General features: G+C 35.8%; 2 protein-coding genes across 3 annotated transcripts; one reads left to right on the forward strand and one right to left on the reverse strand.

The window, feature by feature from the left end:
• Positions 1-2,114: 2,114 nt before the first annotated feature.
• On the forward strand, positions 2,115-9,959 carry LOC135676577 (alpha-ketoglutarate-dependent dioxygenase alkB-like). Of its 2 annotated transcripts, none has more exons than XM_065187908.1 (7): positions 2,115-2,276; positions 2,406-2,563; positions 4,804-5,150; positions 6,473-6,611; positions 6,731-6,797; positions 6,873-6,994; positions 8,884-9,959. In XM_065187908.1, the coding sequence occupies exons 1-7, from the start codon at positions 2,176-2,178 to the stop codon at positions 9,021-9,023; spliced, it is 1,074 nt and encodes a 357-aa protein (XP_065043980.1). In that variant the 5' UTR covers positions 2,115-2,175; the 3' UTR covers positions 9,024-9,959. The 2 variants fall into 2 exon arrangements, with proteins under 2 accessions (XP_065043980.1, XP_065043981.1); XM_065187909.1 differs by having other exon boundaries at positions 2,115-2,240; positions 8,884-9,914.
• Positions 9,280-9,729, reverse strand: LOC135677485 (protein indeterminate-domain 16-like). Its single transcript, XM_065189847.1, has one exon. The coding sequence runs from the start codon at positions 9,727-9,729 to the stop codon at positions 9,280-9,282; it is 450 nt and encodes a 149-aa protein (XP_065045919.1).
• Positions 9,960-15,843: the final 5,884 nt, after the last annotated feature.

Genomic DNA, 15,843 nt, shown 5'->3' on the forward strand with positions numbered 1-15,843 from the left:
AAAAACTTATATTCAAGGATTCTATACATGTCAAGACATACTATCAACTTTTAGATTATAATTTTCCTTCATTTGATGTTTTAAATTAACATTATATATATATATATATATATGATTTTTAAATTTATAAAAAAATAATTAAAATATAATATCCATAGAACCTTGTTTCATATCGATCGATTATATCAATCATTCGGATTAGTACATATGGGTAGATATTAGTGTATCATGTGTCGATACACCGATATATACCTATATTCTAAAAAAATAAAAAATAGTCTAAATTTTAAAAAAATATATTTTAGCATTTTTTAAAATTTCTCATATATAAATTATATTTAAATAAGAATCAAGTGTATGTATGCCATAAATGAATATAATTTTAGGTAAGTGGACCTAAACGTAAGATAATGTGCTTAATGTTCCTAAACATACATTAATAAATCAGTAATCATATAAAATAATAAAAAAAATATAGAAGGAAACTAAATACCTTCAGTTGGAGAATTTAGACGATTAAACAAAGTGCTCGTTTGTGAAAAATCAAGAGGTTGATTTATACCAATCAATTAGAAGATTAAACAAAGTGAGAGTATGAGAACGATTGAGAGAGTGTGTGAACGAGCGAGTGAAAGAGGAGGGAGGAGGATCTAAAGGGTAACACAAGCCTAATAGTTGATTCGGCCATTGGACCAACTGATACATAATAGATATGATCGTATCCCTTAGGAGATAGATATGATCGTATCGATACATAATAGAGAAGTACCAACTGTTACGCTTATCCCTGACTATATACCATCCTAAATGGAGTGGTCTACGCATCCATTAGCTGTCGATTTGAAACATACGATTTTGTTTCATATGGTATTAGATGGGTGGCACATCAAAACATGAATATACCAATTTAGGTACACAATGTATATTCATTTTGTATATTAATGTACTTATATGGCTTGAAATATTGTCTAATATCTACATGGATCTGAATTTGGTGTTCTTGTATTTTCAAGCTTTTATCCATTTGAATTTTTTTTATCTTATATTTATAATTAAACTATAAAAAAATGGTGAATTTTCTTTCAAATTAGCCAAAAGTTCAATCAAGATATTGCTTCAGCTTCTATAAATGCCTCAACTTGTTCGTACATGATCCGCACAAAGAAAAAAAAATCATAATTAATAAAGATTTATCAAAATATAATTTTTGAAAAATAAAATAAAATCATAATTGATAAATATTTATCCAATTATATAATTTTTGAAAAATATAGTATAGTCCTGTATGGCTTTCCAAGAATCATTTGGGAACTAAATTTTGAGGTTTCCATATATTTGAAGTTTATTTATCAAAGTTATAAACCTTTTTAAAATTCAATTATAAAATAATTACAAATCAGAAAAAACATAAAAATATGATTTCAGCTTAGAAATACAATATACAACTCATTTATATGTTATGATACAACAAAGTTGATAATTGGCATAGATTTATTTTGTTACATTATTTTTTTTAAAATATATTAAATCCAGTAAAAAATTATCATGATCAGGATATAATATTTGGAGATATTTCGATCATAAAAATATTTTAATTGATTTCTATCGAATCTTTTTAGACCTTACTCTTTCTCTTATTATTATTATTTTTTTCAGGATCTTAATTTCTTACCCATTTTGCTTCTTTTCTTGAACTGGATTAACAAAAAGACAAAAGAGACAATAACTGATTAATGTTAAGTGGGAAAATCCCTGCGGTAAAAGAAAATACAAAAGAGCTACTTAGTATCAAAAGTGGGAAAAAAAATAAATTATTGATGTATATATATATATATATATATATATAATAATAATAATAATAATAATAATAATAATAATAAATAGTATCATACATACATACATACATATATGTATTATACATATATATATATACATATATGTATATATATGTATATATGTATATATATATGTATATATATATATATACGTATGTATATATATGTATCTATATATATACATATGTATATATATATATATATATATGTCTATATATATATATATATATATATATATATATATATGTCTATATATATATATATAATGCAACGCGTTGATGTGTCGGTTCGATCCTTGGATCAACTTCCCCGGCGAAGTCGCTCGACCGGAGGCCGAAGGATGTACGGCGTCGAGGCGAGCGGGGCGGAAACCGAGCGGACCGCCTTCCGGCGGGCGGAGAAACGGTACAAGCTCTACAAATCTCAGCCTCCCAGATCCCGGTTCGCTTCTTGGGCTCAAACCCTAAACCTCTCTCTCTCTCTCTCTCTCTCTCTCTCTCTCTCTCTCTCGATCCTTTTCTTTCTTCCTGCCTGCTTTCTTACGAAGAATTCGATGCTTTGTGGTTGCAGGAAGCAACCGGTTGTGAACCGGACCGATCTCTCGGACGTCATCGATTTCCTTGCGGTCCTTGAATCCTTCGAACGCGACGGAGGTACCCCGGAGGGGATCTACAGATTCGTGTGCCCGGGTTTTGCTCTTCCAATCTTTTGCCTCAAAGATCGGCCAGGTACAGAGTGGGCCGTCGTCCTTGGTTCTGCTACTGTTTCTTTTGCGCTTTTTTCTTTTCTTTTGTGTGATTTTGATAAGAAAGGAATTTGTAAGTTATTCACTTGGAGTGTATAGGCTTGTGAAGTCAATGTTGCAAACTAAGTTGAAGGAAGAAAACGATTCTGAGTCCGCATTTAGTTCCTTTACTGCTTCCAAAGTTCGTAGCAGGGATTATTACGTCTATTTCTTATCTATGCTTGTTGGGTGTTCTTTGTGTTCGTTCGTTCTGGGCTTATCAGATTCAGGTTTTGATGGTCATCTCCAGTATTTTCTTAACTCAGTTTTTGATTCATGATATTGTTGTGAACATGGTTTTAGGATGTCTTCGTCTTTTCTATTTTTTTTGTTGCTGCTGTGCAGACTGGGTTAAGCTTCCATCAGGACATGGAGTTTGTTCCCATAAGCATTAAAATGATTTTTAAAACATAGAAAATGGGCTTTCGGCAATAACAAATAGTGGTTAGACACAAGCATATGATGTCATTTCCTAAATATGCTTGAAAACATGAAACTTGCTTCTGTGTTAGTTCTAAGCAAAGAAAGTGTGTAAATATTTGTTGGTGTGTCATGATTGCACTTGGATTTTGGCAAAAAAAGAAATTAAAGTTGATTAAGGCCTCATGACATGGAGACAGCAAAGTATCTTGGAGCTCTGGTGTGTTAAGGCAGGTTACACTTGTTGGTGAAATGAGGTGCACTTGGTTAATATATATACACACATCTATACACATGTTTTCGAGGTGAAAAACAAAACTATTGTTCACCAATGTTTAAATAATATAAAATTAGATGTGGTTTGCCAATACTCTAGTAAATTAAATTTTTAGATCAATCACATAGTTATAGTGAACTTGAACATCTGTTTCTGTTTTGATTCTTAACAATTGTTGTTTTAATATTTTAAAGTGAGTTGGGCTAGATATGTTGTCACATACATGATTGCATTGTGTTATATCTTGATTGTCTGGTGGCAATGGTGGTGCTGCAACATCAGTTGGTTAGTCCAGATCAAAATCCAAAAACATTAATTAGAAAAAAAAATCACATGAGTAATTTTGTTACTAGTCAAATAACTCCAACTAATCATGCTATCTCTGGAGTACTCTATATGTAATAGAATATTCAAATTCTAATACATGTAATGAGCTGGTCAACCTTTGCAACATGATTTATCTATCTAAAATTCAAACCTGATAAGTACAAACATGTACACTCAACTTTCCAACTGTGGTATGATCAGGAACCATGTGGCCTTGAGGAAGTGTACTAGATCAGGATCATCATTAAAATTGGCAACCGCCTCAAGATCACCATGACCAAATCGGGGAAGTAACAAACACAACTTATCCTTAGGCACCTTTTTTCCATACAGACTTTCACCATCTCTTTGTCACTTGTCTCACTCCCTTTTTAATATGAGCTCAATAATGTCTAAGATGGAGATGAAAGTGATAGATTATAAGGACAATAGAGAAAGTGCAGTTTTTTGTGGACCATTGAGCTGTGAAGCAGCTATAGAAGTGGGCCACCTGTTCACTGAGCAGCTATAGAAATCCATGGATTTGCCATATGGATCTGATCACCTGCACTAGAGGAGAGAATAACTCAGGATAGGAATAGAGATATTGGGTTTTGGTTAGTGAGTTTAAGGTTTTTTTTCAAATTGTGCAAAAAGTGGAATGTGATGGACATCATTCTTCACTATCATCTTATTAGACAAGTTATCATTGGTCAGACCAAAATATAAAATCGTGTTTCTTGTTCTGATACGATTACTCATTAACCAACTAATCTCATCTATGGTTTCAGTTTGGTTAGCGTGTGGTGTCAGGATTAATGGTTGACACCATCATGAGTTGTTCAGCTTTGTGAAGACATCAGATGTATTTAAACATTTGTTGATTTTGAAATTTAAATGTGATGTTGGGTATTTTCTCTTATTCTTATTATTTATATATACAGTTTCCTGGCAATGCTGATTGCCGATCAGTATTTCTATCTTAACGTCAGATAGAAAAATCTGATGCCATAGGATCGGGATATCTTTGCTGGAAGTTTCACATTTTTATTTGAAGTCTTATTCTTGTCCTATACATCTGGCTACTTACAAGAGATGTGCATCAGCTATTTTCTTTAGAACCTTGATTCTAGTTATAAAACCATTAGCTGATATGGTTCATATTTGTTATTTTCATGTAGGATTTTATTTTATTCCATGTGCATTGACTATTGAAGAACAGTGCTACTGGATCAGGCAGAGTTTGATTAGTTTTCCTCAGCCTCCTAACAGAACAAACCATACAGCTATTTATGGCCCAATTTCTGACTTATTAACTGCTGTTCAAAACAAGAAGATTTTGGTGGAAGCAGAAAATTCAAACGCGAGTCTGGTTGACAACAATATGCTTGCACCTAGATATATCTTTTCAGAAACAAGTCTTGATGCACATGTAGAGGGGCATGATTCATGCAAATCAGTTTCAGCATCAGTTCTCCTAAGAAAACTGCGTTGGAGTACCCTTGGCCTACAGTTTGACTGGTCTAAGGTACATTGAGGTTTCATTTTTGTATTTTACTTGTTTTCCAATTCAGTGAAGAGTTCCCCTAGTTTTTAAGTAGAGATATAGAATCATAGATGAACATTGGGAAAATATTTTTGACCATAGTTTGGGTATAGAATAGGAATATAGTTTGGGTATAGAATAGGAATATAGGATGAAATGGTCTGTCTCTATATTCAAAAGAAAATTGTTGTATTTATATGCCGTTGTCATCTATCATTAATATTATTATAGTGAATTTCCATTTAAGTGAAGAGTTCACCTTTTTTTTTAGTAGATATATAGATGTCCATTGGGAAATAAATTTTGGCTATAATTTGGGTATCGAATAGTTATAGAGGATAAAATGTATCTTTGTATGCAAAAGAAAATTTGTACTTATATATCATTTTTAGCAACTGAAGATAAATTGCTTAAGGTTAAGAATGAAGCAAAATAGAGTTAAATGATGCTTTATATATCTGGAATTCCAATTGACGGAGGGCACTTGAAAGTTGAAACAGTGATATCCTGTTTGCAGTAGCTTGCTATCATAGTTTTATGAGTACATGTGCTTGACACTTACTAAAAGAAGATGCCTGCTTTAAAATTCGTTCTTGTTACATATCTCGCTTGGTCAGTTATCAGAAAACACCGTGGTTATTGTTAAGTCAATTAGAACCTTATTCCTGATTTTTGTTTGCTTGGAAATCGGGATGTTTCTTTTGGTACTTTTGGTGTATTAATTTTTCTCCTTCATAGAGATGGGTTTTGCTCATGTAAGAATGCAAAACTTTTAATAGCAGTTAAGTTTCATCTATATACTTTCTATATTAAGCCTATAATGAATGCTTTGAGATTTACTAGTATTTGGAGTGCTCTGTTGTCCCAGTTTGCTGATTTACTTGTTTGGAATTATTGCTTTTTGAGGATGATTAGGTTGAGTGCATCTTTTTTATGCAAAATGTGACAAAGAACCAACCCTATTACAAGCCTATCTTCATAAATGCTAGAGAATACACGTTATATTGTTAAGTACACTGATTCAGCTGATTTACCTGTTTGCAATTTTAACTTTTGTTGAAAAGACAAAGATGATCATATTGAGTGCATCTTTCTTATGCAAGAAAAAAGAAATAGAACTGCCACATTTCTGGAAAACTTACATTCTTCAGAAATGCTGGGATAATTTTATCCAGAATTGGAAGTTCATCAATTTGACTAATGTTTTGCTTTATAGGTATCATGTCCTATTCACATGTGGTCCTTGCTTGCTTTTTTGTGTTGCGTCATCACTTATCTCTTGGTTTATGTTTGTTATGATGTAGCGCAACTATGATGTATCTCTCCCTCATAACAAGATACCAAATGATTTATGTCTTCTTGCCAAGAAGATGGCAGTACCAGCCATGTCATCAGGGGAAGAATTCCAGCCCGAAGCTGCAATAGTGAACTATTTTAGTCCAAGTATGTCACAACATATCTAAAACCCCACAGTTCTATTGCTAGTTGGTTAAGAGATGGTACCACTGGTATGTTGGTTCCACTGATTTATGATGTAACAACCTAAGAGAGATTCTTTGCAGGTGACATGCTTGGTGGTCATCTTGATGACATGGAAGCGGATTGGAGTAAGCCTATTGTAAGCATAAGGTATGCTTGCCTTAAATTGACCTTGGTTGTTAAGCATCTAGTAACAAGCTCATGAACTTCGTAAATCTCTTATAGCCTGGGGTGCAAAGCTATTTTTCTTCTTGGGGGAAAATCTAGAGAGGATATGCCTGTTTCCATGTTCCTTCGTAGTGGAGACATCATACTTATGGCTGGGCAAGCAAGAGAATGCTTCCATGGTTAGTTCTCATTTCTGTTTTTTTTTTAATTTTTTCTTTTGGCGTTAAGATCCTTGTATTTTATTTTTTGCAGATCCACTCTTTTGCATAATTAGCATATTCATATCGCTCTGATAATTCTTGTTGAAGATGTCAATCTGAACTGCTGACTAACTAATTCATATACAGGAAATATGCTAGAAAGCATTATCTTCTTTTTCCATGTATTGTGTTTCTTAATAAGTCTGATGTTATACATTGGATCTGGTGAAAAAATATATCTTCCAAACCAACTCAGGCTTGACCCAATACTTGTATCCAATTAGTATATAGAATTATGTATTGACATGAACAATGCAGATGCAAAGTAAAACAATCACCAACATCAAACAAGGGAATCAAGTTTGGGAATAGTGATGCGAATGATGATCCAATATGGGTCTAAGGGTCTAAAGTGTGCTGCCTAAACTTCACATGCACATGTTATCTCTATGTATGAATTGGTGAAAGCAAGGCTGCAATAAAGCAATTTGTCATGGTGCCGATGCAAAAAGGTTATTTGATTCTATTCAGGTTAAACCTATTCTGTTTCATGTATCTCTCTTCTTAATAGCTATGCTTAGCAGTCAAATTTGATTATCCAAGACTTTCCTGTATTTGTTATAGACCTATTCCTATGGGCTCATTACATGTCAAGTATTAGGTTCTTTTTTGGATCTTATAGATTGCCCAACCAAGACTTGGCTCTACTATAATATGATTCATTATATAATGTTGGCCATATCTTCTTAAGTTATAGTGTAGCTTATTTGTACGTGGTTCTTTTTTTCTTTTTGAGGAAAGCCAGGGTAGGGATTCTGGACAATCCCTTTTCTTGTGTTTTATGTGATATTGGTTGATTTTGAGCTAGTCCCCAATGGATTTGATCACTTCCAAGCTGATCTTAGGTAGGTTCTAGAGGAATTTGATCGATCCTACACAATCCAGGCAGATTCTTGTTGATTCTTGGTTGATTCAATTGACTTCTGGTCCGACGATCTGATCCAGCTAATCTTGACTGATCTCAAGTTCAAAAACATACAATTTCATCATTTCTCTCTTTTGTTCTGTCAAACAGTAATTTTTCTTCAATAATTTTCTTATCCTACTTTCTGTTGTTGGTTTCGAGAGGATAAGGATGTTCACCCAACACAAATGTTTGGTAGAGACGGTGTTTTAGTAATGCACACATCACTTGTGTGTTTGGGTCCAAGGTGGGTTGTAGTCGACCAATTCTCCCAACATCCATGTCAAAAACCCTTCGGTAGTCTTATAGCTTACATGAAGAAGCATGTACAGGGTGGTTGCAACAAGAGGTGGTGTCAAGATTTGAATTTGTTGCAATCATACAGGTTATGGGTGAGCACATAGCTGACAATTGGTTTCTTTACCATTGTTGTTAAATTGTATTATGTACTGTACCAGCTAAAGATTGTCTAATATTATATCGGGAGCTATATCGATCTAGGTTGCAGATGTTTGCTGAGAGTAGATTATGTTACCAAATTGTGCTGGAGGTTGCGTTGTCATGTAAGTTGCCATTCTTGCGCTCTGAGGCAGGTGAAAGATTCCTCCCAAGAGATTAACACACTATTATAATGAACTAATTTCAATTACAAATAACAAAGAGTTAATTCTGCAGCCATAAAGCAGAAAAGGTTCTCTTTCTTTCTTCTTGCTTTGTGGTAACATGGTCTGTAAGCCACCGGCCATTATAAGCGACACTGAGCTCATTGATACTTTGACGATGGCGATAATCTGAAGATTTTAGAATTGTGGTTGTTACTTGATTTTTCCCCATATATTGCTGTTAATAACAGCAATAAGTATTGGAGACTGTTTTAACTCTGTTCTGGTTTCTATTTGAACAGGAGTTCCTAGGATCTTCATAGACGACGAGCATGCAGAGAATTCTGATCTGTTGTCACAATTTTCGGGTGAAGATGATCGCTGCTTCATGGATTACATAAAAAGCTCAAGAATAAATATCAATATCAGACAGGTCAACTAGAAGCATGTCAACAATTTTGCAATTGGAACAGCATTTCCTTTATGACAATACCAATTTCCTTATTTTAGCTCAAGTGGCTTAGCTTGTTATTAACAATGGGGAAAGAAAATTTTTAAGGACATCATCAGTACCGCAACTGCGATAGCACATGACTTTTGACTGGGGATGTCATCTTGGAAGAGTTGAATGGGGGAGGAATGATCGCTTCATTGTTGTGATCCATATACAGCTGAAGAGTGATGTTGAATTGGTTCTGCTACGGCCGGAACCGTTGGTGGCAACTGTAGCAAGTGATCTCCAAACATGCAGAGTTGATCCTCCTGGTGGCTATCTCCTTCATCTTCTCGGCCTTCTTCACCTCTTCTCTGGCTCGCTCCCAGACCAGCTGAGCACGGGCAAACTCTTGCTCAGCCAACTCTAGCTCCCTCCTTGTCAGCTCTCTTATCTGTTCAGCATAAGCATTCTCTACAGCTGCAAGTCGGATCTGCTCTGCAGTTTGTTGCTTCAATAGTTGCAGACTCCTCGCATAGCCGTGGGATTCCTCAGTCGCTGATGGCTGCAGTGTGCTGATACTCATTGACAGATTAAGATCAAGTAGCGGATGGTCAGATGTGTCAGTTCCAGCCGAGGACTTTGGTGCATGAGAGGGAGTTCGGGTGGAGGAGGAGAGTAGCAGCCGCAGTTCTCTTTGATCATCTTCTTCCATAGGACCAAAAGAGAGACAGATAACCCAAGAGCAAAAGGATGTGGCGGAGTATGGTGTAGCGACTAGCCTCCTTATATAATGATCTCCCACATGCCAACTTTACCAGCTTGCCCATGCTGTCAGTCTCTCGCAGAACCTTAAAGATTATCGTCTGGCTAATAATATATATGTATGCCTTGCTTTAATGTACGACCAATTCTGTCAATTTGATGCGTTTGAATTGCTAGATTCGTTATGCTGAGTTGCTGATATCTATACCTTTGTCTCGAACAGAACTGGGTTCCTTCGAAAGAGACTTCTTCGTACCACCGCATTATGCATACGTGAGGAGGTACGTTAAGTACGTATTCTTCTTATATGCACTGATTCAAAGTGTCCAATAAGCTTCGAACAGGTACGCATCACACCCTCCTCCGTCCTCTCTTGCTTTGTTAGGTTGCTTGCTTTTGCATCCAACTCGGCCACTTTACGGGTTGGCAGTGGGAGAGGGTGCAATAATTGCATGGGCACGTGTGTGAGCCTTCTCTATGGGAAGAGAGAGAGAGAGAGAGAGAGAGAGAGAGTACTCCAATGGCTGTTTAGTAGGTCGAGGTTGTCCTGACACCTCTCACCTTTTCCTTCATCATTGCCCTCGATCATTTTTTGCCCGTGGAGAAGAACCTTCAAACCTTCCCTTCCCTTCTATTCCATTTCTAGCTTCGAACCTTTCGTCTTTCGTGAGAACACCCGCCCTCCCATTGTGATCTTGTGCTCGGTCATCGGGATTGACGTAGGTGATACATTTCTCGACTAAGATCCCACTAGGGGGGGTTGTGTTTCCCACCTACCAAGACATCGAAAGTGTACTCCATTGCCTTGGCCTCATATCTCTCTCTCTCTTTCTCTTTCTTGTCATTGTGGGCACGGATCCACCCACGATTAGATCGTTCTCGTCTAAAGGTGATAAGTGGACCCCGGGGGCTCAAGTCGAGGGACTATTGGTGGTGTTCCGATTTAGAACGCCATGATATGAGCTGATGTGTTGAATCATCGACCACATAGTCGTTGATATGTGGTGTTAAAGGGTCGGATCCATCCAAGCGCAGCTCGAACCCATTAAGACAGCCAATGTCGCATGTAACATTCCTAGGATATATCCATATCCGAAACCTTTCTGATAATAGATGGAAAGATCACATGAAAGATGTCGTGAAAGAACTACTCAAAATTTCTATGGAATTATATTCTCTAATAAAATTGTAAAAGTGAAACGCTTACATTGAATATATGATAAAAGAATATTTCATACACAACCTCTAAAATTATAAAAATAAGAAATACCGATGCAAGAAACAAAATTTAAAATTGATCCCAAAGCGCGAATGAACAAAATCTGAGCACAGATTTATCAGAATCAATATAAATACATGAAATAAATTTCAAAGGAATAGAATTAAACATTCATAAAACATCAAAAGTATGAAAATAGAATTAAACATTCATAAAACCATATGAAAAGAGAGAAAATTCATTAAAAGATTATCCAGAAAGAGATAAACAAACAATTCTATGCCATATATATATATATATATATATATATATATATATATATATATATATATATATATATATATATTAAAAAAAACTATGAAATCCTCATGATCTATGCGACTCTGGTAACACGATAAAAGGAACCTGATGCAATGCTGCATGTTAAGAGCACTGGTTATAGATTTAATATGGGGAGTCAAGCGTAGTCCAAATTAAATATACATTCGAAGAACTTTTATTCCCATCGGCCGATGAGAATGAATTTTGTTTTGTGATCATCTCATGTTTAAATTTAAGAGCAAAACATATGCACATATAAGCCGAAACTATTTGTAAAAGTGCTAACAATAGTTGATGAGTCCCACCACACCGACAAGATGGGATGACAAAAGAGAATCGAAACATCAAGTGATATTATCTATCTACCCACCTGTCTATTTATCTAGCTAGCTATCTATACATACATACATACATTATGTATATATGATTTAGGAATATGGAATGTAAGATCAATACCTATTGTCAAAAAATATTTCTTTCTTTTGGAATATTTTCTGATACATAATCTAATTACTATTATGAAAGAGATCACTATCCATCTTGGAATTCATAGGATGAGGAGGAAATGTTTTTTTTTTTTTCATATTACTGTATATATACTTAGTTGTTTCAGTATTTTGTACATTCCATATGTGAGAAATCCAAATATGACTTTTATTACTGCCATTTCATACTATGAAGCGAAAAGTTGGAAGTGGCCCTCAATCTAATACTACAGCTCAGAGACTGTACTCAGCACAACTTAGTGGGGGAAGGAAGCAGACCATAAAAGTGGTGACGACGCTCATTACCACTGCTTGCTTCCTGTAACATCTCCCAGCCTACATACTGTAAAGCTGCAGAATCCCATATCTCATGGGTTGGTGTTCAGCTGCTTTAATGGGGAAGAAAAAGTGTGTGTGTGTGTGTGTGGGAGCAAAGGGAACATGAGGCATGTGTTAGGAAAGGCAGCTCACCATCTCTCTTCTCAGCTTTTTCAGCTGATGCCTTCACCCAGACCACAAAAGCCTCGGTGCAGTGTGGGTGATGCCATGTACCATGGTCTCCCACCACCATTGACAGCCACCAAACTCTCTAAAAGTTGATGGATTGGCCTGGAAGATTGGTGGAAGAAAATTACCTCATGCTCCTCCAGCCATCGCTAAGACTTGCAGGTGATCGTCGATCCGTCGGCCGGTCGATGGGCTGATCGGCTGTCGGCATCAGTGGGTTTTGTCTCGCCATAGAGACGCCTGATCTATTGACCGAGGTAGTGGGAGGGGCGAGTGGTCCAAAAGTGTGGATCAGATCTCGTATCAGAGGTCCAAAGGTGCAGATCCTGCCGGGTGCTGTAGATGATGAGTTCAAGTGGTTTTAGAAAGATGAACATATAAACACACGGAAGAAAGCATCAGTAAAAATTATTTTAATTGGATGATCAGAAATTTCAAAAGCTTGAGCTGTTAAGAAAAACACCATATCAACCTGAACCTAAATACATGGTAAAAGTTCAAACGAAAAATGGATATTACATAAAATATTATTGGGTGAAATGGAAATGGACAGAAAAAGATTCGTTTCCGAAAAAAACACTGAAGGTCCGAACCAGTTCTAGAACCGGCCCTATGATTCCAAAAATTTAGGAAGCGGAACCGAGGTCAGGCCTATTAGTGATAACGAATGACGTTTATGCAGGGGCAATCAATATAAACCAAGGCATAGACTTAATGCACGAGATCATGTATTGATGACAAAGACACCTGATCTCCATGCCGAATGTCGAACATAAAACCAAATGTTCAAGAGTGCCATTCTTCAGGGAATAATACTATTATAAAAATATTTCAGATAAGAAAATGGTGTTTTCATATGGGTACAATGAAGAAGAATTCCAGTCGCTGCCTCTGGAGTTTTCCTATGTTAGATATGTTAAGCAGAGACTTCGGGTGTGTGAGGTGCTTTAGAAAACATCTCTTATCCTTCATCGAGGTCCGTTAGTCAGATTCCAAGGCTCTGGCGATGCTTCCATCTTATCAACTGCCCATGAAAAATTCTGAATAATAAGATTGTAATAAATTTAAATTAGCAACAATGCTACTAAAAATCTTGATAGCAAGCGAAAAAAAAGAAAGAAAGAAACAAAAACAAAAAAGAAACGGAGAAAGGAAGGCCTTCTTATTACCTAAAACAATCCTAATTTTCATTCAGTAGCAGGCTGACTTTGCGATTATGGACCGTGGCACCATTAGAAGGAAGATGGTAGGAAATTGGACATCTTGATACTATACGGTCAAGACCAGCACTTCAGACAAGCAAAACCGAACAACCAAGCCACACAAATTTCAGCAGTTGTACAGCGAAATAACAAAAATGCGTGGTTCGTGTCAAAGGTAGAACATCTATCTGCATGTTGAACCCAATCTTTGGGTTAAGGTACTTCACAAAGCTTTTATTAAGACTTAGAGACAATAAAAGAGCTATGGAAGAACTATGTACATGCCTGGATCAAATCTGAGATAATTAGTAGAAGAACACCAAGTTGATAGGACAGGGAGAATCAACAACTAGCACAATTAAGAAAATGTAATCTTGGTGTCCGGTTGTTATGTCCATAGCGTCGCGGAGGTATAGAAAGCCGGCAAAGCCTGATGCTCCAAATGCTCTTACAACAAAAATATCAATTGCAATGCATAGTCCCTTAAAAGGTTGTTCAACTTATGATCAAAAAGCCATCTAAAAGTATAACTATTAGATTATTAGATAAAATATATTATAGATATTATTTAATTTTGATTATGATTAACGATCAATAAAATAAAAGTCAATAAAATAAAATTTCAATTATGATATGATTCCTTAAGAGATGATATTGATGGGAGAGACTTTTCTAATTATTTATCCTAGATCTTTCGTTTTTATTTACAAAATACTCAACCAAGAGATTATAGATCTTCTCTCATCTCTCTTTTATCCCTAAATCATCGTTTATAGTGGTCCTGTGAAGGATCGACATCACTGTAGCTTTCGAATTCGACGATGGTGCGCCTACAAATCAAATAAAAACTTTCTAAGTAGCATCGAAAGGTACTTATTGTAAAATTTGATCTATCATTATTTGATTTCAATTTTTTGACACTAATTTTTTTTTGTATAATAGTATAATCATGGTTTTTATGCTTACAATCGGTGTTAGAGCTATGTTTTAAAATCAAATATTTTATATCGTAAAAGTATTTCAACTCTATTTTGTATTTAGATCTATTTGTTAGTACCCTTCACTTGTGAAAATGTGTTATTCGATTTTAATATACGATACTTGAACGATCTATTTATTTTGTCGATATGCTTTTCTATGCTGTCTGTCATGTTATCTGCTTTCACTACCGATCTTCTTTTCAACGGACGAAGATCAATTGCCTTTACAACTCTTTCTTTAGAGACTCACTAACTTTAGAGAGATTACAACACCTTTTTTCCAAGTATACTTTCTCCCTTTTTCTACTCAATTTGGTGCATTCCAAGCAGAAATAACTGGTGTATTTATAGACCCCAAATGATTTTAAAAATGGAGCCAAAAAAGGTATTATCCCGAGTTTCCTGGGTCCTGACGGTACCACCGCCTATGCTGGGTAGTACCACCACTTGCGGTAGTAACACTAGGCAGTACCATTGCTTGACACTAACATTGGGTGGTACCATCGCCTAACACTGACATTGGGCAGTACTACCGCTTGACACAATCTAGGAGATTGTATCTGGGCTGTACCACTGTCTAGTCTGACGGTACCATCACCTGATAGCCTAAAAAATTGTTCTCTTGACTTTTCCAACTCATATGTGGTTCCACCTAACCTTGGGTCACCGAATGATTCTTCTACTTGGCCCAAAACAGTCATAACTCAGGCCCAATAGGCCTATAATTAAGTTGGTATAGTTACATCCAAAACCAACTCAATTACGACCCAAGTACGACTAATTAAGACATATGATTACAAGACTAGAATTCTATGTTGTTTGGCATATCATTGTTTCGTCTAACGCTTCGTTTGATCCTTCGATGCATCGTCCTCTCCTTCGGCGTATTGCTCAATCGGAACGTCGACCTCCCGTAACTTCTGATCTCTTTAGCGTAATGTACAATCCTTCGGCTCAATGTCCAAACTCACAACACGAAGTCCTTCTACTGGCACGTCGATCGATCCTCCAACCGACATCCAATCTTCTGATATGTTCACTTTTGGCCGACGTCCAATCTTCTGACATGTTCACTCTGGCTCAACGTTTGGTTCTTTCTGCTTTAATCAATTTGTCTTTTCTTATCGAAGTTAGTCTTGCATCACTCAAAATGCATATTAGATCGTAAACTCATCAATTGATTTCATCATCAAAATCCGAGATTCAAAAATCTCTCCCTTTTTTATAATGATAACCAATTGATGACAGAATTTAAACTAAACTCCCCATATTAACATGCCATAATTTCAATCATGAATTATATGCAATACATTATATCATTATTTACATCATAAGTTCAAGTATTGCATT

Source organism: Musa acuminata, chromosome BXJ1-6 (genome assembly GCF_036884655.1).
Source record: "Musa acuminata AAA Group cultivar baxijiao chromosome BXJ1-6, Cavendish_Baxijiao_AAA, whole genome shotgun sequence".
NCBI lineage: Eukaryota > Viridiplantae > Streptophyta > Magnoliopsida > Zingiberales > Musaceae > Musa > Musa acuminata.